The sequence below is a fragment of the Anguilla anguilla genome, chromosome 7, assembly GCF_013347855.1.
Source record: "Anguilla anguilla isolate fAngAng1 chromosome 7, fAngAng1.pri, whole genome shotgun sequence".
Lineage (NCBI taxonomy): Eukaryota > Metazoa > Chordata > Actinopteri > Anguilliformes > Anguillidae > Anguilla > Anguilla anguilla.
In genome coordinates, this window is record NC_049207.1 from 51,849,300 (window position 1) to 51,873,928 (window position 24,629).

Sequence of the window (24,629 nt, forward strand, 5' to 3'; positions counted from 1 at the left end):
TCTTTAGGGAAAAAATAGCAGGTTTCATATGTTTTACGGCTTCTATCAAATACACGCATGATTGAACAGTCTGCATCCTGTGAGCCAGTATTCACAGGTTATCACACAAGCCAGCCTAAATACCTGCCAGAGTCATTCATTAGAGAGAATGAAACTGACAAAAAGAGGCGGTGTGTCTACAAATAGCTTTCTGAGCACTCAAGGACACCAGGAACTGTGCGCTGAAGATTGTGTGTGTGTGTGACACCAGCTGCATTTTCATTTCCGTCTCGCAGCTAATTTGCTGTGTCTCACTGCAAACAGTCACTCCCGAGGTCAGGAAGTGGAACACGGCACCCACAGACAGTCACGGTGTGGTAAGAATGTGCGCAGAAGGGTAGCATCATGCTCTCTCCCCATAAACCTCTTCAGCAAAGCTTTTTATGGGAAGTTTGCATACAAAGAAACCCGCAAGGTTTGGGAACTAATTCTTTATTAAATATTTTTAAAAAGATCAAAGGCAGGAATACATTTTAAAATTTAGGCTTAAAATAGTTTCATAAAATCTGTACATGTACATGTAAAGCACCAACGGTGATATTTACAGGCAGTGATACAACTGATCTCAGGACACAATCTAAAGAACCGCACACAGATGAGTCCTAAAGAACTTCATGCAGAGATGAAGTCTATTGGCTAAACGATGGCATATAAGGACAAAATTTAGAAACAAAATATTTTTAAATAATTTATCAAACATCCCCACTCTAAATAAATACAAAAAAACAGAAGTGGCCATTTTAATACAGTGTTTGTAGGAGAGGGGAACATCTTATGCATGCAAACCAACCGTCCTGTCATTTCTAAATAAATAAAAATCTTTTTAAAAAAGAAGATCCATTTCCGTTATAATTTAGCATTATTGAGGCTAGGGGCAGTGTAGATGCAACATTTCCTTGTTATTACTTTGAATTCTCACTTCTGCACAGCTGAAAAAATGCAATAAACGTAATCATTTTCCATTTGAATTATTTATGGTTGTTTATGAAGCGGTTATTGCGAGTGTCCCTCAGCGAGTTTACATCAGCCGTAAACTAGACGTGCGACAGGAAGGACCGCGGAATTGCAGAAACAGCACGAGACCGGACGATGACAGAAGCTAACTGTCATCGCACAGACAGTACCTTTAGTACCATGATGAAAATGACGACGAATAACGGCTTAACTGCCAAAATGAGTTCGGAGTCTCAGTTTCAGTGCAGTGGTTTCGATGAATCGTGAATCGCACTAACTGCTCTTGCTGAGATGGTTTAGGATAGCATGCCCTAAGTTCAAGTCCGTTGTAACTTAAGACTATCTGTGCCAATGTGCACATGGTTAGTTGACTGACATGACAGTCTCAAGCTTTTTAATGTCTTTAGTTGCTAAAAACACAAAAAAAAAATTATGAATTTTCAGAGAGTCATGTTGAGAACCTTCTGTTTATGTCAAAGCAGGAGAGTGGTAAACCTCAGCTGTAGGGAATGGGCATAAATGATTGTCCAGAATGGACTGCAAGAGAATTTCCTCAGTTATCCCCGTGAAATAATATCAGATAACAAGACATCAGAGAGCTTGCGGGGGTGGGGGGGGGGGGACAGAACACAGAAAGCGATGCACTGCCGCACTGTTGGGGGAAACCCATGTGAGATGGCCACACACAAAATGGCAGAACTGCAGCAGACCTCCTCGAGGATACAGGAAGTAACCGGAGATCCTCGCGGACAATATCAGGTTCTAAATCAAGTCCGACGCCATATCCGCTGGGCATTCAGTACCTCCACACCTGGGCACCGCTGAAGAATATCCAGGTGTGTCACGAGTACAGAAGGGAAGCAGTTGGCTTTGTGATACCACACAGCCCAACAGCCAGGCAGTGTGTGGCCTTTCTCTCTGGTCTCCCACACACGCCAGGTTCCCGTCCAGCGGGGTCAGTGGTGCTGGCGGTGCATGCTGGGTAATGGTGAGGGGGGGGGGGGGGATCACTGCAGAGCCCCCCTCTTCTTTTGCAGCTCCAGCAGCCTCTCCTCCCGCCCCAAGGCATGCTGGGTCCCCACCCTGTGGGCCGTTTCCATGGCGGTGATGTCAATCTGGGCATATTTAGAGTTACCCGCCCCTGATGAACAAAAAGAAGAAGAAAAGAACAGCACCCCAGATTATATTTAGCTCCAGTTTCTTTTTCTTTTTTTTTTATTTAAAAAAAAGATCAATTTTCACTGCTGCGGAGGAGAGCAGGCTCAATTAACTTTGCCTGAAGCACAATGGGGAATTCAGCCTATGGAGATTTACCAGGCAAACAATTAATCATCTCAGCTGTATTTAATGCCATATGTGCATGAGTAATGAAGGAACACGTAATTAAAAACGCGAATCTCTTACGATCGAATAGGCTGAGCGTTCATTTCCGAGGCCGGCGTGTTTTCTAACATTAAACTGGGTCGCCGTGACGTCGCCCCAGAAAGGCTCCTGAAGTAAACGACGAACACCGCCTTGGACAGCCGCTCAAAACCGCCTCGTCGGGCCGAGTGAATTCAGTCCGGCGGCCCGAGCGGCACAGACGCCTCTTCGCCGCAACGCGAACGCAGCTGCCCTCTAATAACAGGAGAGCCGTATCGCTGTCTCCGAGATTCAGCGCGTGTCACACGGCGCGTCCGTTTGCCCCGTAACCAGGGAAAGAGACGCCGTTAATGGGGGATTCTTTTTTTTTCTGCTGATTAAACGCCGCAATCAAATCCGGATTCCCGATGACGACGCTAACGCAGCGTCCTCGGCTCTCCCCCCCGGGGGCAAGACGGGACGATCGGCGTGACGGACTCGAGGCGTTTCCATGGTTACAAATGAACGAAACGCAATTACGGCTTGGTCGTGTCCGGTGCCGTCTCAACCTGATCTGATCCAACAGCCTAAACCAGTCCCTTCTGCCTGATTCTCCTAGTGCAAGCATATTAATGAGAGCCCATATCATTTATGCCTGCATTTTAATCTACACTTCATTTCGCAAAACATAATACAATCTTTACGTAGGCCTGTATGGACCTAATTTACTGTGCTTTCATTCGTGACTATTCTAGGCCTATATGTTAACCCATGCGTACACTGGAAATGACCTCAGGTAATTGTGCCTCCTAAATGACAACAATAATTATCATAATCACAACCATAATAGTCATAGCTGTCGTCATCATCATCACTAAGTAGCCTATTGTTAGCTACAAATGACAGTGCCTTCCATGTAATCTGCACCAACTCTCCTATAATCGGGAAAACCTTTCAAGGGGCACAAAATGTTCAGTGAGAAACTCACGATGCCCACAGCCGTTTAAATGACATTAGGCATTAAGCAAAGGCACTTATCAGGGGCAGCTCACATAAGTGCAGACATAGCAGTTTAGTCAATAAGCAGTTTAGTCATAAGGGTCACAACCCATTGCAGAAGTTCACAAATAAACCTACAAGGTAAAGTTACCTGCCACAGTAGGGGTAAGAGGGTGACTGTAGTGCTTTGAGTAGAAAATGGTTTGAGGATGTGGGCCTAGTGTTAGATGTAGCAAAGGCATAATCCTATGATTTAGAGTTTATTGTTAGTAATGCAGCATAAACAAATGTGTTTTCAGTCTAGGTAATTAGACAGACAGCAGAAGCAAGCAAGGGTAGGGGGTGTAAACCTCAGCCTTCACCACAATACGATTTTGATTCTTGAGGCAACGGTTCTATATTTGGCAATATCACACATCTTGCCATGATACGATCCAAAACGATCAGATATAGTGAAAAAAAAAAAAGATCAATATGCTCCAGGTAACACAATCCTCTTACAACCAGCACGTACAACCATGAGGTTGAGAGTGCGAAAACGTACTGCCGTCAGGTGTACCAGAAGAACTAGAGCAAGTGATGATGAGGTCGACTCTGAGTCGTAAACATAAACAATTACATTGGCAGGGTTGCTAGGGAGCAAACTGCCCTACGGTTACGGACATTTAAACAAACATTTTCCTATGATTCTTAACTACACTGATCGATTTTTTCAAATTGCATCGATTGGGTCAGATCGTTGCCCTGTGAACAACAGATACATTGATCCTGATCAATGTATCTTTACACATCTGCAAGCACGCAAAGCGAGCAAGCCAAGAGCCGGGGAAGGCAAGCCTGAGGATTCAAAAGACTTTCACAAGCCATACTACCTCGATGGAGGTATATGGCATTACCTCTGACTCCAGAGAACGGTTCCTGCAGCTCCAGCTCCATGTAGTGGAGCTGTTTGCTAGACGTCGGACTGACGGGAATATTAACGTAGGTCACGCCATCGCCGCGGCTCCTGTCCGCCACCGCCATGTCTGCCGGGAGCAGAAAGCCTCCCCCTGGCAGCGCACAAATAATTAAGACTTAAACGTGTATGGATTTTCTTCTCTCTTTTTTTTAAAACTTTGAAAACAAAACTAACTGATCAATACGCCGGTGACACAAAACACAGCCCTGATTGTACAAAAGCAACACAGCTTTGCTCTACCAGTGTGTTTCATAATGGTGACCGGAGTGCCTCTGGGGAAGTGGGAAAATGAATTTATTCTATTTGAAAGTTTTACTGAGATTATATCAATTCTGTTGGGGCAGCATGTCATCTAAGTTCTAAAACACATTTTACACCACAGGCAGAACTTTAAGACCCTGTAAACCAGCCTCAAAATATATTAGAAATCTTCAGAAATCTTTCCTGTCAAGTTTATCGAAGCAATTAAACTATTTATTTTAATATTGAATTTAATATTAAATTAAAAGTGTGCTTTCATTTTCTCATTTCTCAAAACTACAGTTTAATGTCTTCTCTTAATCTTAGAATTCTGAATATGATGTTGACTAACCAAAGTCTTCTCGTATCAAATCACATCTCTTTGGTGCGTCAAAAGATGAAGCCATGAGCTCATAGCTTTCTTTAGGATCTGAAGACAGAGAAAACAATGATTACCCAACCGAACACAATCCAATCTCCATCTGTGAGAATGGCGATCACCATACCATCATCAGAAATACTGGTCGTAAAACATATAACAATCAATATTGCCCATAAAAAGTATCACTGCCAATATCTGTGAATGTATGAAAATTTTAAAGCTGTCATTGTAACAAAAACACGAAGCACATACGATCAGATATTTATTTGCCCCTTTTGAAAAACTTGAGTCTGCACATGCTCCCTCTAGTGGTCAATTTGTGACACTAACAAAGTCGCCCTACCTCACACACCTTTAGGCTACAGCTGGTTGTCAAAGAGATGCAGCAGGGTAGTTCCTGCTAGCAGATTAAGATGAGTGTCAAGGATACGCAGGCCACAGAGGCAAGGATAACAAGCCATTCCTCAAGAGAATACTTCACTTAGTTAGAACAGGAGTTATTCCCCGACATAAACTGAAGGAGACCTGCACATGAGCGTAGTGCAGTACCCTCACGGTGACCATGAAGCTAACAACTCCAGCGCCTCACTCAATTCGCTGTCCTCTTTTCTCCTCCTAACAAGAACCGCGCGTCTCTCTTCGTCTCAAAACTGCCGGCACCCTGCCCTGTGCTATTTTTCCGCTTCTTCCCGCTGTTCCACAAAGCCATTTGGGACCAGACAGGTGTCAGTCAGCCTGTTCCTTCCCGCGCTCGCGGATGCACTAACGACCAATTAGCCGGCTATCGCCCGCGGAGTTCAGACGTGTCGGCCATTTTGGGAAAAGCCGGGTCACTTCCAGGGCCGCATTAGACGGGAGAGGCTCGCACACCGCCGGCTGGAGCTCGGAGCTCGCATAAAGCACAGCGGACATTTTTAACGGGGCAGGCAGTAAACGGCAATGCAGAGCCTCTCTGGTGTTTTACGAGGACAATATCAGAGGCCTGCTGATTCACTACGTGCTGGTGGAGCCTCAGCTAAACATAGCTGGCTGAGGGCGGTAGCCTCTGTCAGTCAAGCTTTCTCATCTCCCTCTGGCATTTACCACACGTATATCTCCAGCTCTAATAAAACATTGAGCCCCAGCATTGTACTGCAATTAAACTGAGCTGCGGTCTTATTAAGAATTCGAGCGAACTGTCGGACAAGAATGGTGGACATTTGTTGACTCGTTTTTTTCTAATTAAATACCCCTGTGGCAGGGCTGCCCAACCCTGTTCCTAGAGATCTACCATCCTGTAGGTTTTCCCTCCACTCCTAACAAAGCAGAACTCATTTAACAGCTAGGGATCTGATGGAGCTGCTAATTAGTAGGATGAGGTGTACCACACTAGGGCAGAAATGAAAACCTTCAGGACAGCTGATCTCAAGGAGCAGCATTGGCCAGGTGTGCCCACTGCACACCTGGCCAATCGTTGTGGAAAGCAGGTGCAGACTTCGGAATTCTGTTTTCGGAAAGATACAAAAATTGTCGGACGCAGCCCCCACTAGACGGACTGTCGGAAAGGAGCTTTCCCGTGCTATCCGACGTTCCAGACATCAGTCCGTTTGAAGTTCGTCGGACACGACCCATCATTTTGCTGAAATGTAACAGGACGCATGTCTTCCAGAAACTCGTTTCTCGTGCAGTGTTACCAGGTCGGATTCGCGAGCAGCGGACGGCGGTCTTACCGCCGGCAGCAGCGTGTTCTCTGTGGGGCCTTACCCTGGCAGAGGGGCCTGCAGCACACACAGCTCCTGCAGAGGGGAGACACGCCACAGTCAGAGCCCTCCGGGCGCGGCTGATAAGTATTGTGTGGGACGGTGACCGGTGCTTCTGCCTGTCCGTCAATTTGATTGACAGGTGCCTCAGAGCAGAAGATAAATGTCAGCTTGCTGTGCATCACATCTGTCATTTTGTCAGCTATTGACTCCGTGTTTCATTAAATCGCGTGAGCTGCAAGGAAACGTATCTGAGTTGTGAATCACACCTTTTCTGCAAATGAGATGGCCAGCCTTATTGAACAAAGAGGAATTATTTGGAGAATGGATGGGGTGTCCTCACGGTCGTCTTGCATTACAGTGAAGAGCTGCTGAGTTAAGAAGGCTGAGGCACTCTGGGTAAAATGACTGCTCACAGGAACAGCTCACAGACAGCACACAGCCAGCCCCACTTGAGGTCCACACTGGATCTGTCTGTCTGTCTGTCTGCTTCCCTGCCTGCCTGCCTGTCTGTCTGTCTGTCTGTCTGTTTGTCTGTGTCTGTCTGTCTGCCTGCCTGCCTGTCTGCTTGCCTGTGTCTGTCTGTCTGCTTGCCTGCCTGCCTGCCTGTCTGCTTGCCTGTGTCTGTCTGTCTGTCTGTCTGCCAGCCTGTTTGTCTGTTTCTGTCTGTCTGTCTGCCAGCCTGTTTGTCTGTTTCTGTCTGTCTGCCTGCCTGCCTGCTTGTCTGTGTCTGTCTGTCTGTCTGACAGTCTATCCCTGATGCCCGGCATAATGGGTTGAGGGGAGGAGGAAGCTACCTTAAACGCCCCTGCGAGCTCAAAGGAACCTTGAATGAACCCTTTTAAACCTCAAAGAATTACTAACAAAATCACTTAAATGTTATCGTTTGACTCAAAACTCCGGGATTAAGCTGAATGAGCTAATTCTTCAGCTGTGGGGGCTGTTCTGGTAGCACAGAGGAGGTGTGCGCTTCGCTGTTCCGGTAGCACAGAGGAGGTGTGCGCTTCGCTGTAAAATACCGTCTGTCTCGTGCAAGCTCTTCTGTCGTCCACGGCGAGCCATTGGTTCATAGCTGCTTTTGTCCTCACACTGTAAAAGATTAGGGAGGCAGTTATCCGGCACGAATCGATGAGGAAAATTATTCGGGCGGCACAAAAGCGTAGCGTCCATCCAGAAAAGTGTTCTTTGGAAGGGCTTAATTCAACGCCTCCCATCAAACGGAAATAACCCAGGCAAATCCATACAGGAGACACAGGTCTCGATTTTTTTGGCTGGACCGCAACAGCGGAGCCAGCCCTACAAACGTGAATGTCTGTGATTCAGTGACTGAGTGATGAAGTTACACCATTGGTCGGCCGAGTTATGAAGTTACACCATTGGTCGGCCAGTCCAGCCATATACTAGGTTTTGACCTGGTCTTGTTATCTTCTTAATGGATGCACTATTAGTGGCAATTTTAACTAAATGATAAAGACTGTTCATTATTTATTTTTTAAATGTTTTCTCTGCAACCCCTCTGCCCCCCCACACCCCACACCCCCCACCCTGTGCACAGTCATTGCTCATGCTTGTATTATGTAAAAAAATATATATGTATATTCTGTCAGGTCCTAGGAGGACATTAAAATCATGTCACATAAGGTTTCTTTGCTAATTAATTTGCCCCTGTCATTCATAACGTGTTTTGCTGACGTGTTTTAAGTGTTCTCTCGTCGTTCTTGTAAACAGGGCTAAAAAGGGCCCCCTGTTTCTCGCACTGGCGCTTCTGAGCTCGCCGGTGCCTGACTGGCTGTGCGGGCGCGACCTCATTATTTTTCCGGGGGACAGAGCGGACCCCACCCCCGCCCCGCCCACGGCTTGACCCTGCTACCTTTCCGAAGCGCCGTCCTGCTAAAATCTCGCCTGTCGCCAACAAAGGAGGAAGCCCTCCCTCCCCCCGTGGGTCGTCAGGCTAATTATGCGGCTTTTCCCCTCACATTTATGCAAAGATGGTATTGTGCAATGCTTTAAAAAAAGAACCAAGATGCCTCACTGTAAGGGCTCCTTGGATCACCGGGGCCATTAAAGGACGCAATCGCATAGTAAATGATGGTGGGACTGAGTCGCAGCTCCCCGCTCTTACCTGAACTGTCTTCTCCGCCCCCTGCCCTTCCATGACCTCGTAGGCCACATCCGCCTTTCGCCTGTCCTCCCTCCTCTTCCCTTTCTTATCTGCAGGGACAGAACGCATCAGACAACTGAAACACTCTCTGCGGGGTGAAGATATCACAAGTGTGTTTTACTGCAGTGATTCAAAACAGTGATTTCATAAGCTATAATAGCACCTCAGTCTGACAAACACTATATGTACAGGTAATATAATGGCATATATATACATACTGTATATATATATATACAGACTGGGGGCCTTCATTTCAGCGTATTTACTGTACATCCATATCGGGTAATTACAGAGTTACAGTCCTTTTCAGAAGTTGTGCAAATGAACATAATCTGAAATAAAGTAATCATATTTAATTCTTGGTGACAAATCCTTTACATTCAATGACTGACTGAAGTCTGTGACCAATAGATATCACCCAACACTGGGCATCTTCTCCTAGTGAAGTTCTGCCAGACCTGTACTGCAGCCAGCTTCAGATTCCTGTTTGTTTCTGGAGCATTTTGCCCTCATTCTAGGCTTCAACAAGGCAAGCGCCTATTCATTTGGATTCAGGATTGGTGATTGATTCGGGCCAGTCAAGAAAATTCCACTTCCACTTTTTTCTGGCCCAGAAAAAAACTCCTCGTTTGCTTTGCATTTATAGTTATAATCCTCGCCGATCCGAAGAAAACGAGCGTTTAGACAGATCACAGCAGACATTTTAATTACGGCGAGCTGAACGCGTCCTTATCGTCGCACAGCCCGAGAAGACAGCAGACGGCCCAGATGCCGATTACGCCAGACCCTCTCCGCCAGTCCGCCGCGAGGATGAGCGACTCACAGTTCCCACGGAAACACGCCAGTGGGAGATAAACGCCGTCAAATTATAACGGCGGAATATGAAAGAATGAAAATACCTTTCAAGCCGCCCCAAACCGACGCCGCCGACGTGTACCGGGGGAACAGGGCTTCGCTTTGAGGATAACAGGAAGTGAATAGACTCGCGGTCTCCTCCGCACGTTTGGGGATGTTTTCTTCCCCAGGACTGATAAAAAACGGTGCGAATCGCGAGATCAATACCAGGCGGCGGAGAGAAAAAAAACACAAACCAATTCTTCCCGGGACAGGAGAAAAGATATTGGGGGGGGGGGGGGGGGGGGGGGGGGGGGGGGGGGGGGGGGTCTGAGAAATAAAGAGGCAACGCACGGAGAAAGGACTGCTTTTTATTAAATGTCAGCGTCGACAGGGGAGGGAGACTGAGGTACCTGGAATTAGAAAATGGAGAGAGCTGGGAGGAGGAGAGAAGAGGAATAAAGAGAGATGGTGGGGGGAGAAGTGGAGAGCTGAAAGGTGTCTCTCTTACCCCCCCCCCCCTCCAAAAGGTGTCTCTCTTACCTCCCCCCCCCCACACACACACCTCAGCAGACGGGTGGGGAGTACGACACCACACACCATACAGGAGGACCACCTCGTCCTCTTGCACCTACTCGCACTGACCAACAGGGGGCGACATTATGCGCTTGAGTAGGGGGCTGCCACATGCACTCTCCCCGGCAGGCTGGAAATACTCTGATTACTCTCGGCACAGTTCTCATAAACTGAGCCCTCCCTGCGTTTCGGAAACACCGGGAGCTCATATCCCCTACAGCAGGGAGACACAGCGGCTTCCCAAAGGCTCCGTCCGTTAGCTTTCCCGCTCGTAGGCTCAGTTCTGCAGGAACGGAGGTACAGGCCGCATGGAAAACGGCTGGAGTAGCTGCTCCAGCTCGGACGGCTGCCTCGTTGCGCCCCCCGCTCCCGGGGCTTCTGGGAAATCTCCCAGGTCAGCCTCCAGTAGCTGTGGGAGCCAACTGGCACAGCTCCAGCAACGGCACCAGAATCGGCATCCTCTGAATTCTTCAGAGCTTGGCGTGGGTGGCAGTGGAGAGTGATGGTTAGGAGACTAGGTTTGCAAGTGAGGAGCTGCGGGTTCAAATTCCCAATGGGACAAAGCCATCTGGCCCTTGGGCAAGATGCTTGGCCTCAATTGTTTCTTTATATATAAAATTCAGCAGCGGATAGTATACAATTTATATTAAACTGATATAGTACTGTATATATATTAAAAAACAGTTTTAAGTCTCGATTAGGATGCATGTGATGAATGGTAAAAAATCGCAATAACAGTATTTCCTTGTGACAGTCTTCAGGAGTTCCCTCAAGGCTGCACAGCCACATACCTGAACACCTGAGGCTTTGAGGTGCTCTACGAGAGGAACCTCTCTGGGGTGCGTGTTTGCAATGCCAGACTTATAACCCCTAAGCCGCAGTGTGACTTCACTCCCTTTGCACCCTTTGTTAAAAACTTTATGAAAGCACTGAAAATATATTGCCATTTTACAACTCATTGGCAAATCCATACAGGTTAAAATACTGCTAAAAGCTTTTTCAATTGAAAAAAAAATCCATAGCAGTTAAAGGTTACAACCTAGCGAAAGGTTTTATCAGCATCTGGCTGTTTTTCACTCGTACAGTAGCGGCGGAAGGAGCAGCCTTTCTGGGATTTATTAGGTGCATTAAATCCGGGGATGAAAGTGCAGTAATTCCGACATAATTCCCGACGCCAGACGAATGACGGCCGCCCGGCACGCAGACACCCAATCCTGCTGTGGTGCATGACCCTCTAATCTCCTTCAGGAGATACCGCACGCACATGACAGCACACCTAATGACAAACCTGCATTCAAACGAGCCGAAGCAAGTCGTGCACCACAACAACAAAGAACTGGCACAGCCGTATTGGTATTCAGTGCAGGGCAACGTTTGCGGTCCTCTATCAGTGATAGGCTGCAGGGATGCAGACTCAGGTAAGACTCCCAGCCCTCTGGTTCCCATGACGATGCAGCAGTGCTGTCTCACCCGCGCAGATCTGGACTTCGGCGAATTAGGGGTACTTACCTGCCACGACCGACGTGGGCACGGGTCCCGAATGTGACAGCGCTGTTCCCTAAACCGCAAACAGAAGGACACAGGGTTGAGTCACTGAACCCCCCGTGAGAAAAAAACTGGAATCTAGAAGTCCAGAGGGGTGGAAAATAATCATGGTTAAAAAAAGTTTTCACATAAACGGATTAGGTTAGCCCCAATACACTGTAGCCCGGGTCTTACTGGGATAAAGCCTGGCTATGTCTTAGTTGGCTAGAAAACTTTCACTTTCCAACCAAAAGTTTTCACCTAAATGCCTAGATGATTTTCTCCAACTTTTCACTCCAAAAGTGTTCGCAGGGCCACCAGCAGAGAGGGGGGTGGGAGGGACTTTTTGCAAATTTTGATGGCAGACAATTACCTCCTCAAAACCGTTAGTGAATTTGGGCCATCTCAGCTAAACTACAATAAATGCTAATGCTGCGGCGAGCCCTATTTTGAGGACACAGAGACCATTTGTTCAGTGGCAGGGGGAGACTCCAGGATGAACAAAAGAGAGGGGATCTGTTAATGCATTTGGGCTACGGTCACATTCTGGTAAATTCTCTGGGACGGATCCTGGCTAGCATGCAACGCTCTGACACATGCAACGCTCTGATGTAATACACCTACGAGGTCACGGAAACCACTGCGTGCCGTTTTAAGCATGGTAGAGAGAAGTTTGGAAACCCATAAGTCAGTTTAAGCCTGTTTTGCTACATTTGGGCAAGGCCTGTTCTTTTCCAGAAGCCTTTCCAGAACTGAACTTAAAGCCTCCTGCGCTGGAAGCGGAGGGCTGAGGGTTGAATATCGAGCAGCTGAGGTTTAAGATGTACTCCTACAGGATGACGGCAGCAGGCCTGCAGAGGCTGCTGGTGTGGGTGCCTGCGGGAACCACTGTCACAGCATTCACTCACAATGGCGCTCCGTAGCCGACCAAACAAAAAGCCTTCAGATGCCGGCAAGCGATAGGCAAGGCCGAATAAAAATACAAAAATACGAATAAAAAAATACAGAACGTTATCGCAACTGTTTTTACATATAGGAATTTCAACGCGCGAGCGTCGACGCAAGTCGTGCGAGGGCCGCGTCTAAACCAATCCCGAACCTGTAGCGCCATCCTTGTTTCTCCGAACACCCCTCGGGAGACGAAACGCGTAGCGCGTCATGAAGCGTAGCGAGGCGTGATTGTTCGCGAGCTCCGTTTCCCCCCCGTTTTACATCCCGAATGCGGGAACGAAACCGCGCGGCGGAAAGCCTGCGGAGCTACGGCTGGGCTTTTCACTGCGGAGCTTCCCACACGTTCTGGCCCCGGCGGGGCCGTCTCTGTCGTGCCACAGCTCGACAGGAGGCAGCCCACGCACGCGCAGAGCGAAGGGAGAAAGGACGGAGAGAAACGCCCGACCCGCGTAATTATCCTTCCGGAGACAGCGCTACTGCTTCAGGGGTCCAGCCATGCAGAGACAATACATGACACGCGTACATGGGGACATGCACATAATACACGGCACATGAATGTTTCTGCCTTGGGTAGAATAATGGGATTGGGAAAAGACAAAAAAACAGCATTGTGAATCTATATTTGTTATGTATTTCCAAAGCCTATGTAATGAGGCGTAGCATTGGGACTGTAACAGAAATGTGTCCAAACGCACAGAAAGATCACATATGCTACCGCACGCTTCGTGTCTTTTGTTAGCTTCAAAATCTACTCAAATCTGCTCCCTTGATGCCAGCAGTACTGCTGCTTTTCTTCCCTTCTAAATAGGGCTGATTTAAACCTGGGACACTGGGTGAGTTTAGTATCCGGCCGATAAGTTGCATTAATCAATCAAATTAATTATCGGGCAGAAACGAAAACCAGCAGTGCTACTGGCCTCGAGGGCCAGATCTGAGTGTCCCAGGGCTGTACGCTTAGTAATATTCCAGATGCACTGTGCTGTGACACTGTAGTTAACATAGTCAGTGCATGATCACAAGCTGAATCATTCACTCCAAGATAGCCAGAATGGGTGCCGTAAGATGGCTGCCAGGATAAGCCCTGTAGAAATGACAGATATTGCACAGAGAGGAAGCCTATTAGCTTCAGGAAAGCCCTGAGAAAGCAGCAGGTTATATAAAAAATTTGAAAGCTGCTTTTTTTTTTCTTTTTTTTTAGCGGAAAGGTCCGGAAGAGAATGCCAGGGCTGGGGTTGCGCTAGAAGTCAGACGAGCCGATAAAAAATCAGGAGGAAAAATAAATTTCACGTTAGCGAACATCGCGGAAGATTAATGAGGCCCCTCTTCAGCGCATTAGCAGGCAGACGAAACGCGGTCCACGAATCCACACGTCCTGTGTCTGGGAGAGCACGAGAACTGAATGACAATCCCCAGCCTTAATTAGCTCAAGCGTTCAGCGTTCACACCGGAAGGGCTCGATAAGTGTGCCCTGTCCCCTGTACCCGGAGAACGACACAAACGGAGGACAGGCGAGAGCGTTCATTTTGATGCCACCTGCTAAAATGGCCCTTAAAATGAGAGCAGCGCTACAGAGGAAAAAATAAAGCCATCAACTGAGCCTTAGGGGAGCTAGCTCTCAATTCAGGGCCAGAGCTACAGGGCCTTGTTTAAAAAGATCCACTGTGAGCAAGGTATCTCCAGTCACACAGCAGAGAGCGAGGAGCGGTTTCCATAGCGAATGCCAGTCTTTTCTTTTTACAGGCCGTGTGTCTGCATATCTGATCTGGATTTACGAGACTTCAGCCTGCCGCCACAGCCTTTAAAATCTCGGATGTCATAAACTTTTTACTTTAACCGCGATTGCCATTACAGGAAAAAATCAGGACTAAACTCTCCAAAAGTCTGCTCAGAAACAGAAACAAAATTCAACAACATATATATATATATATATATATATATATATATATATATATAGATATATATATATATATATATTCAAAATGTAAAATTTAAAAGACAACGCTAAATCTGAAAGTCTCCCTCCCCCCCCCAAAAAAAAATAGAAGCTAAAAACTTTGGGACAAGCACGTGAGCGGTGAGCACAGAAATGAAAGGGGGGGGGGCTACTGTACCTTCATGCCCCCACACAGAGGGCAGGGGGCAAACAGAGACCTCAGAGCTGCAGGGTGGGGGAACTCCCAGGGGGGCGTGGCCTCCTCAGCAGAGGGCGGAGTCTCGCCGCTCTCGGGCCCTGGCGCTTGTCCCTGTTTCTCTGGTGACGGCACGGCTGGAATGGGGTCAGCGCCCGCCTCTCCTGGCTCTCTGCTGCCCCCAGCAGGCTCGGGAGAGAGGGGCGAGGGCGTGGGCTGGTCCTGTGGCGGAATGCGATTGGGGAACAGGCTCCGGGGCCTGTCGTACAGGGCTCTGAGCGAGCACGGGACCTGGTACTCTGAATCGGGGTCCCGCGGGCAGGTGCACAGGTCCAGATCGGGAAGCAGGTTCGGCGGGAGGGCGGGCAGGGACCCGAACTCGTCCCCCCGGCCGATGTCCAGGCTGCCGGCGTACGAGGAGAAGCTTCCGGAATAGGAGGAGTGGCTCCCCGTAGCGATGCCGCTGTCCGCGGAGCTCTGGCGGCCGATTTCGTGCAGCCTCCTGGAGCAGGGGGGCCTGGGTGGGGGGCGGGCCACGCCCCCGACAACGGCGCACGGCCTCTCGGCACCGGGTGCTCTGTCCGTGTCCGCTGGCGCAACCGGTGGCTCCACGGGGGCGGGCCTCATCACAGGCTCCGCCCACACAGCTAATCGGCTGCCTATGCTGGTGTCTGATTGGCTGTCAGAGGTGTCGGAGGAGCTTGAGATGCTCCTGTCATCTCCGCCCATCGATGAGGCTGGCAAAAGAGGGAAAATATAAAATTTCTTTACTACTGCAATACATCACATCAATACATGAAAAGCTTTAACTGGGACACACCTGTGGTACTCTGCTGGCTGTCGGGGGACAGCAGGCTGAGCCGTTTCTCCAGCTCCTGGGCCTCGCGGTCCAGCCGCTCCTCCAGGTACGCTGGGCTGGCGCTGGGGTCTGGGGAGGAGAGCAAACACACGGGCCCTCACGGACGTGCAGCAGCACGCCAGTCATTCACTCCACAAGCTCCGTGCTGGAGATTTGTGCCTGAAGGCTCCACACTACTGGCTTGTCAAAGGGCAATACAAATTGGCACAGACTTCCTCTATTTTATCCGAAACGCAGCATCAAAACGGAAGGATATTAACTTTTCATTTCCTCCCCCCCCCCTAACCTTATTAGCTGCCATCTTGTGGGGTGGGGGGGCAGTGGGTCGGGGGGGTAGGGGGGGCATTCATCTTGGCGAAGCAAAGTTATTAGAAAGATCTCCATTAGGCGGACCGGCTGAGAAACAATCTGGGGCCTAATGTGCGTCCATTTCCTGCAGTTCTCCACGGCGATAAGAAAGAGACACTTTTTTGTAGAAAAGCGGGAGCTCAGAAATTGCGTTTGCGACTCGTACACCTGCGGCGCGGACGCATTAGCGCCAGTGCTCCCCAGGCGATGATGTTCATCCGTGTTTTATGTTCCCTCCGCGGCGGCGGGCACCACATCGGCGGGGCGAGCGGCCCACCGAGGGGCGCCGTGTCACGGCGCTGCGCTGAAACAGCGCGGCGTGCGGCGGGAGATATTATATCATCGTAACAAACCGCAGGCTATCGATGGTCCTCAGGACCAACGAGCAGAGAGAGAGAGAGAGTTACCGGCTAACCCTCACTTCAGCCGCGCTTCGACCGCATTAGTTATTTATGACTTTCACTTCTGATTTATTCACACGTTCGAGGGAAAGAAGTCCCAGCGCAATTGAGTCCCGGTTCATATTCTCTGGGAAAATCTTTTCCTTCAGACAACATTAGATAACAGATAACATTTCCTTCAAATTTGTCTTAAGCTTATAAAAAACAAATATTTGAATATGGTTAATTCAGAGTACCTTTTTTAATATACATTCTGGTTCTTTGTGTAGTTATTTCACCGCTGCTCTTAAAACTTAAAACATGTTTACTCACAGTACAGTGCATGCACAGGACCAGGGCAAAAGTACAGTAGAGAGTGTAATAACTAGAATCCCCCAATGAGTTTACACACACTCTGTGATTGATTATCTGTGCCTGGCATCTGAAATGCTAGATACCACACTCTGCATGTGGGGGTTTAATAATAGACAATGACAGAAGCTTCTGATTGGATGAGTGACTGTATGAAAACCTCAATATCCAACACTCACAGCTGTCTGTCATCCATCTTATTCCTTCAATGCCATGGCTTAGACCTTTAAGAAATAATACTGCACAGCCATTTCTGATAGTATCAAATCAATATCAAGTAGCCTAACCATCCACTTGAAAAAAGTGCTTTATCGTGCTTTTCATGGTTTAATTTCATGGTTTATCGCATTGAAATTTTATTGCATTATTTCTGATGTGGAATGATATACAATCACATGCTGTATGCATTTCCAACAGAGCAGGAACTGTCAAACAGCAGTTGTTAAAAGTTAATCATCAAAACGGCCTGGTAACTGAGAAATAACAGAGCAAGAAATTATTTTACTTATCAGCTTAACAGACACCCTTTTGCGGGGGTGATCTTCACACCATTTGCATGTTATCTATTTATAATTTTTCATAATATTCAGAGCCATCTGGGTTAAAGAACCTTTCTCAAGACAACAGCAGTGTGAGCTCCCACCTGGCTGGCTTCAAGCACACTAAATTATTATCCTATAACATTTCACTAACAATTAAGAGCAAGAATATTTTTTCTCCTTCGTAAATGCAGTTCACTAAAGTAAGTCACCGAAACTGCATTGCCGAAAAGTGTGACGTAATTCAACGTTAAGGACAAATGTTGATTGACTGAAGGCTTATAAGGTTTTCCTGTCTGTTACTGTTGCAGTCTTACCAGCTGCACAACATTTCAGCCACTGGGATTTTTTTCAGTAAGTCTATCAGTGATTTGCAACAATATTACAAAAAAAAATGTATATTGATCCCCCTGTTAAAACACAGAATCTGCCTTCAGCAAGAATTTTGTAGGAAGTGTCCCAGGAAATATATTTTTGTATATAATACACATTCGTGTCCCAGTTCTTCTTAGGACAGCTGCTATTTTCTGCAGTGTAATGAACTTTCTTCATTTAATGAGGAGGAAGCACATTTTAAACACATTGAGCATTTCACTCTCTAAGCTTTCCTTCTCTTCTAATGCCTCAAAAGAGTTCCAATTCCAGTAGTTTTTTTTTTTCAAATATAGTTTTTAGTTTTTTTCAAATAAAATCTTTCAACACTGCACTTAATGCTAATGTTCTCGATCTCCTTGCTCAGCCATTTTAAATGAACAATGCAGCATTCTCACAGTCGTTTTTTCACCAGAACTAATGAATGTATGCCTTCGAGGATCAAGCATCTGATGCTCCCATCAGCTAGGGAAAATTTAATTAAGGAAGTTAGTGATTTTTACATCTATCCCCAGCAAAAAGATCCCACCTGTCTTTAACAACATATTTCAAGAGGCATAATCTATATTTAAGTCTACAAAAGACTTAACTATAATGTTGGTCCTCAATGAGACTACCTATATCAGGTTTACACCCTCAGTCTCAGGCTCCAAAAGGTTTATCTCCAATTTATACATTTTAAATAAATGTAGCATTTAGCCAAGGGAAAAACATGGACCACTTTTCAGTTATATGGTCTCTCTGATCAATAAAGTGGTTCCTAAATGTCAAAGAAAGCCCACTTGTAAACCAGCGTAATAAAACACGTTTTTATCTTTCTGCTCCTGTGTCCCCCGATGTGGAATGGCCACTGGTATTCACCAGTCATGCCCAAATCTCTAACTATCGCTCTGAGTCGAGCACACGCTCGACTCTGAAACGTGAGTGTCCATAGCGCCACCCACAGTTTATGATTGAAAAGACACAAGTCGAGGGAAGACATTTATGCACATTTATGCGAAGCTTGAGCAAGCAGTCTGCAGGCACCCTACTGACCACTAGGGGTCACTAGTGAGAGACAGGGCACTGTCATCCCTATGGAATCTCCCCCTCCCTAAGTGACTCCGCAACCAGTGACGCACTTCCGCTGTGTGCACAGTCCGGATTTGACACAGTCGATGATGCCCATCCTCACACTGAAACAATACCCTTAACCAGGATAAGCCCCCTGTACCAAACTCCAATTTATGATTACGATTCACAATTTCGCAGCATTTAGCAGACCCTTTTAAACCAAAGAGACTTACACAAAAGGGAATTTAACGTGGCAAGAGAACTCAGACGCTAGCACCTGCTCCCAAATTCACAATTATATTCTGAGCGGTAGCAAGCCCACGCCGTACACAGCGCACTCCCAGCCAACGCACCTGGACAGCTGGCAGGCTGGGGTGCTCTCCAGGGACAACCAGACCCTCATTTCTAATCTGTCTTTTTTATTTGCCCTTCACACGGTAATCCATGTCACACCATGTGAGGCCTTCTTGGAAACACCAATTAGACACCAGCGCCCAATGCCCAACACGCACGGGGGCGGAGCGTTGGGGGGGGGAGGGGGTAGGGGGATGGTGATGGCTCGGGCTGACCACAGCTTTAGATCTTGTTAAGCACCTCCAACACAAGAGTCACATTCCCTTGTGAAATGCAAGCACGCCCACATGATTCTGCAAGCGGGGGGTGTACAGGCAAATTTATTATTCATTTTAAGTGTGAACGGCGGTGCGATTAGGCAATATGCTTGGCATAATAAACAGGCGGGAGCCGTGGACTGAAGATGAGTTGCTCTAGAGTGGGATGATAATGCTGTGGGGCTTTTTTTTCCTACCCATCAGTGATGTCATCATAAGAGAATAGAACAAACAAGGCAACATTCTTCCGCTCCCATCCCCCCAGCAGCCCCCGATGGAAAAAAGCACGGCCAGGAAGTCATTCCAAAGGTCACGCTATCTGAATATCAATTTCCACACAAGACCCAAACTGTTTCTGTTGGATTAAACTGCTTGGGGAATAATCTCAGGCCTTAACTCAGCCATGCGCACAACTCCACTGGACCCCTTCCGAACTCTCAGATCTCACTGGCTCAGTGTTGCAGACCATATCATACTTCATATAATGCAATCTCCGTTACGAAATTGCTAACATGGTACATGAACATTCCCAAAAGAGGTCAAGTGAATAATGCAATAAGAATATTGTTTAAAGCAAATAATGACAGCAGATGTATGAATTTCAACACAATTGGACACGTCCAAAAGCTTATAATTAATGACCAAAATCGCACATTCATGTCTCATTCTTTTTTTTGCGAATAATTGTTTCTGGGAATGGGAATTTCCAAGAATTCCACGCTCCCCAAAAACAAGCAAGCAGGGCTCTACGGAGGAAGGAGGAAGAGTCACAAACAGACTCAAGCCTCTGAGATGAAGGGAAAATTCATTCATCCAGCAGAGCGACAATGAAAACGAATTAAAATGACTTTCACGTGGCCTGGATCGGCCCTGGTTGAAAATCCGGGAGTGACGAGCACCAGACGTGACAGCGTTCAGTCTCGCACCGGCACTCTCTGCACTTCCTGCACTCACCTGGCAGCACCGACACTCTCTGCACTTCCTGCACTCACCTGGCAGCGCCGACACTCTCTGCACTTCCTGCACTCACCTGGCAGCACCGACACTCTCTGCACTTCCTGCTCTCACCTGGCAGCACCGACACTCTCTGCACTTCCTGCTCTCACCTGGCAGGACCGACACTCTCTGCACTTCCTGCTCTCACCTGGCAGGACCGACACTCTCTGCACTTCCTGCACTCACCTGGCAGCACCGACACTCTCTGCACTTCCTGCTCTCACCTGGCAGGACCGACACTCTCTGCACTTCCTGCTCTCACCTGGCAGCACCGACACTCTGTGCACTTCCTGCACTCACCTGGCAGCACCGACACTCTCTGCACTTCCTGCTCTCACCTGGAAGGACGGGACGGAGGCCGAGAGGGACGCGGGACGGCGAGATCCCCCGAACGATGCAGTCGAACAGAAAGCTGATCTGCTTCCCCTCCACGCAAGACAGAAAGAAAACACCCGTCCCTGCAAGGGAAAGAGAGGGAAAAAATAACGGAAATAGTCCAACAGATCTCGAACGATCACATCTCTCACTCAAGATCACGTCTAGTAACAAACATCTTTTTTCTTCGACAATCTGATGAGAAATGACAGGCCAGACAGGTAAAATAATTCAGCAGAAACGTTCGCAATTCACAGTTCCGCAGAAACAATAACAACTTCTTTCAAAACATCTTTCAACATTGCTCCTTAACGAAGGTCACTGAACGCAGGCACAGGCCTGTACACACACAGTAACACCACTCCACTTGCACTGGAGCAGAACAGACTGTACAATAATTTGAAGACTCAATCATATGTTTAGACATGAAGAAATATTCTGCCATAAACAAGCCTGAAGCTGTATTGGACTGCTTGTCCAAAGGTTTCTCAGACATACAAAAAAAATTGTGGTGTGCCAACATTGCCACCAGTCAGCTGCAGGTCCAAGACACTGAGTGCTTTCAACTGAGGAAAGAAAAAAATGTGTGGGTTTCACAGAAAAACCCCTGCATTAAGGATTACTAAACACAAAAAACATAACTTGCAATGGGCATTGGACAACCAACCCGTAATTGGCCAAGACTGGCCTATTGCCTCACGCTGAATTTGAAAGAAGTCTACTTGTGTTTTCATACAACATACAGTATGTAAATGAATGTATGGTAATTAATGATATGATAATTCCAGACTAAGATTACTCCAGTCTATAGTTCAGAGGTATGGGTAATTATGCTTTTTTTTCTCTTAAAAATGTTTCAGTTTCATTTTATTTAACAGATTAAGGCATCCTACACAACACATTTCAAGCCTAATCACATGTCATTGAAGAAACTGAAAAATACACATTTAGTAAATAAATTTTAAAAATGTTTTAACAAACTCACAAGTGTTGTTTATATAAGCCAAACTACCAATTACTCAACTAGCATCAGTGATACAAGCACATTTATTTGAAAGAGTGGATCCCATTATCTGAGTCATGGCACTGCACCACGCATACTGCAGACATTTATACAAAGTAAACACAATTAAAATAATATTTAAAAATAAAATAAAATCAAAATGTATTAGTTTTCACTGAGTACTGAACTGCAAATAATGTTTGTTATGGGAGCTACAGGAGTCAAGAGCAGTTTATTAAATATTGAGAGTGGAGGGGAAAAAAGAGGCATAAATTAATATTGTTTAAAGAGTTTTGTTTGCCAGGGGAGCATTTCCCCAGGGAACGCAGTGGGTGAAAACAACAGATCTGACATTTAAAAAATAACACTAATTACATAAATTACATTCCACAACACAAATAATAAATTAACATCTCAACATATTCAACCTGCAAAAACGGCAAATCATCCACATGTTAAAAAGCACTTCATTAAATAAACTAGGTTGTCAGAAAGTAGTTATAACAACAAATCCCCTCACACAAACTTCACATAAGCATTATTCATACAAGCTACTATACAATACTATTCATTACAATACATTACATTGCATTTTATTTGGCAGACGCTTTTATCCAAAGTGACATACAATAAGTATGTAGGTGCATCCCTGAAGGTCATTGGAACAACTACAGAGCACAGGTCAGATAAGGTACAATTCTCAAAGTATCAGTTATCCATAGCCATGAACATCAAGTCTAGTTCACACAGTAAGCATAGGCTAAGTCAATTAAGTTATGGCAGGTCAACCTAGAAGTGAGACACAATTACAAGAGATATCACCAAGAGTTGTAACTTGGCATTCATCTGATATAAATTAAAACACCAGTTCAAGTGTTTATTTACAGATGCATCGCCCACGATAACTTTGTATGTTGAAAAACGTACGTTTTGTTCAATATACTGTACCATTTATTTCTGCACTGTGTGTACAAAATTGTAATTTTTTTCAGTATCTGGACAGGAAAGGAAAGCAGCCATTTTGTATTTTGTGTGGCTGCAAGAGCCACAACTCTTCATATAATGCACAGCGCTATGCCGCTACACCGCTGAGCCCAAACTCAGCTGCCCAGCACTCCCTGCCATCCCAATGAAATTAATCCGTAAATATGCTTCCCAGCATAGCGCTCTGCAGGGGCGTGTTATCTCAAACGCCTCGGGTTCGAAATCCCTCCGTAATCTCCAACTGCGGTCCGACCGGGAGAAGAACAAAACAAGGGACGGAGCCAAATTAAATATCTTTCCTTTTAACTGTTTTAGCAGTTCCTGCCTGTTCTTGTCACGTGCCTGTGTGAGCGAGTGCAAGTATGTGCCCGTGGGTGCCAGTGTAGTATAATGGGTAAGGAGCTGGTCTTGAAACCTAAAGGTCACAGGTTCGACACTGCCGGTATACCCTTGAGAAAGGTACTTAACCTGCATTGCTTCTGCATATATCCAGCTGTATAAACGGTTGCAATGTAAATGCTATGTAAATAAAGTTGTGTAAGCTCTGGATAAGAGCGTCTGCTAAATGCCTGTAATGCAATGTAATGTAAATAAAACTGGAGAGGTGTCTGTGACAGTAAATCGATCTACTGACAGTTCTCTCAGAGTTCACCTGCCTGGAGTCAAGCTCTGCTCATTCCGCACCGAAAATACAGACCATTTTGTACAGAAGTGCGGGAAACGACGGCACAGAGCCATTTTTCCACTGAGTTAATGTGTCCCAGACCCGGGTCGTGCAGACATTCCTGCCATTAATGACATCTCTCAAATATTCCAGAGGCACAGAAAAGCACCTGTTAAGATACGGTGGTGAGCAGACCAAACAAACCCGTGCGATTTTCCGCAATCCTTCTGCGATCTCTCTCTCTTGTCTTAGCCGCCCTACTGTTTCCAGCGAAGCAGATATGAGAGGACACGTGCTGCGGTTGGCATTCGGAGATGCGATTAGGTCGCTGTACACGCTCAGGTTGCACGCCTGCAGAAGGACGCAACCTGATCCCGTGGGGTGAATGCAGCACTTGGCACATTTGTGCAGGGTTCCATGAAATCTGCTAGGATTCACTGCCTTGCTAATCTCAAAATGCTTTGCCACTACCTCGAATCCGCTGATTTATTTTTAGTTTTTTAAAATAAAAAAAAATAGAAAGGGCAGAAAAAAGCTAAATAACAAAATACAAAACAAAATATATGTTGTATATGTAATTTGTTTGCAGGGCTCCATAATCCATCCCTGGTCCCTTTGTTAAAATGAAAAAGTAAAAATCCAAGACTGCGGAAATGTCCAGCGTGCACAGATGGCTATCACAACAGCTCCCAAACGGGCCTGGCTGGGGGAACCACCCGAGCTACAGACACACACCTTCCACATTCCATATACCCAAAGGATCATGGGAAGGGTCAGAGTTCAGCGTTAGTGTACACACGGACGACCTCACTGCCCTAAGTCTCGAAGTGGCCATGACTCATAACCTAAACCATCCAGTGGAGCTCCTGACGCAGACAGGCCCCACATGGTTTACAAAATGGCCAGCGCTCCGACAGGAAGCAGCTGAGGCCACAGAGGACCCATCCAGGCTAACTGTCAGGAGGCCGCCGCTGTGGACTCCTCAACAAAAACCACAGAGCAAGACTCTGCTGTGGTCTAATGGCCCTGGTGAATCACTGAATGAATGCCAGCACACTGTCATTCAGCAATGCCAGTCATTTAGGTCAGTGGTAACCAGCCCTGTTCCTGGAGATCTTCCATCTTGTAGGTTTGCATTTTAACCCCAATTTGGCACACCTGACTCTACTAATTAGCAGCTCAACAAGATCTCTAGCTGTTGAATGAGATGTAGATCTCGAGGAACAGGGTTTGTCACCATTGATTT

The 24,629-nt window shown here is 46.7% G+C and overlaps 1 protein-coding gene across 2 annotated transcripts in view; it reads right to left on the reverse strand.

The window, feature by feature from the left end:
• Positions 1–455: 455 nt before the first annotated feature.
• LOC118231395 (protein Dok-7-like) overlaps positions 456–24,629 on the reverse strand; it is a 32,178-nt gene continuing 8,004 nt past the window's right edge. The window contains exons 5-14 of one of the 2 annotated variants that reach the window (XM_035425155.1): positions 20,696–20,815; positions 15,648–15,755; positions 14,810–15,564; positions 11,733–11,781; positions 8,775–8,863; positions 7,672–7,741; positions 6,623–6,688; positions 4,884–4,961; positions 4,230–4,382; positions 456–2,134 (exon numbers count right to left, since the gene is read on the reverse strand). In XM_035425155.1, coding sequence (XP_035281046.1) covers positions 2,001–2,134; positions 4,230–4,382; positions 4,884–4,961; positions 6,623–6,688; positions 7,672–7,741; positions 8,775–8,863; positions 11,733–11,781; positions 14,810–15,564; positions 15,648–15,755; positions 20,696–20,815 — 1,622 coding nt within the window. In that variant the 3' untranslated portion in view covers positions 456–2,000. The remainder of the gene's footprint in view (positions 2,135–4,229; positions 4,383–4,883; positions 4,962–6,622; positions 6,689–7,671; positions 7,742–8,774; positions 8,864–11,732; positions 11,782–14,809; positions 15,565–15,647; positions 15,756–20,695; positions 20,816–24,629) is intronic. The other variant, XM_035425156.1, reaches the window with a different exon arrangement.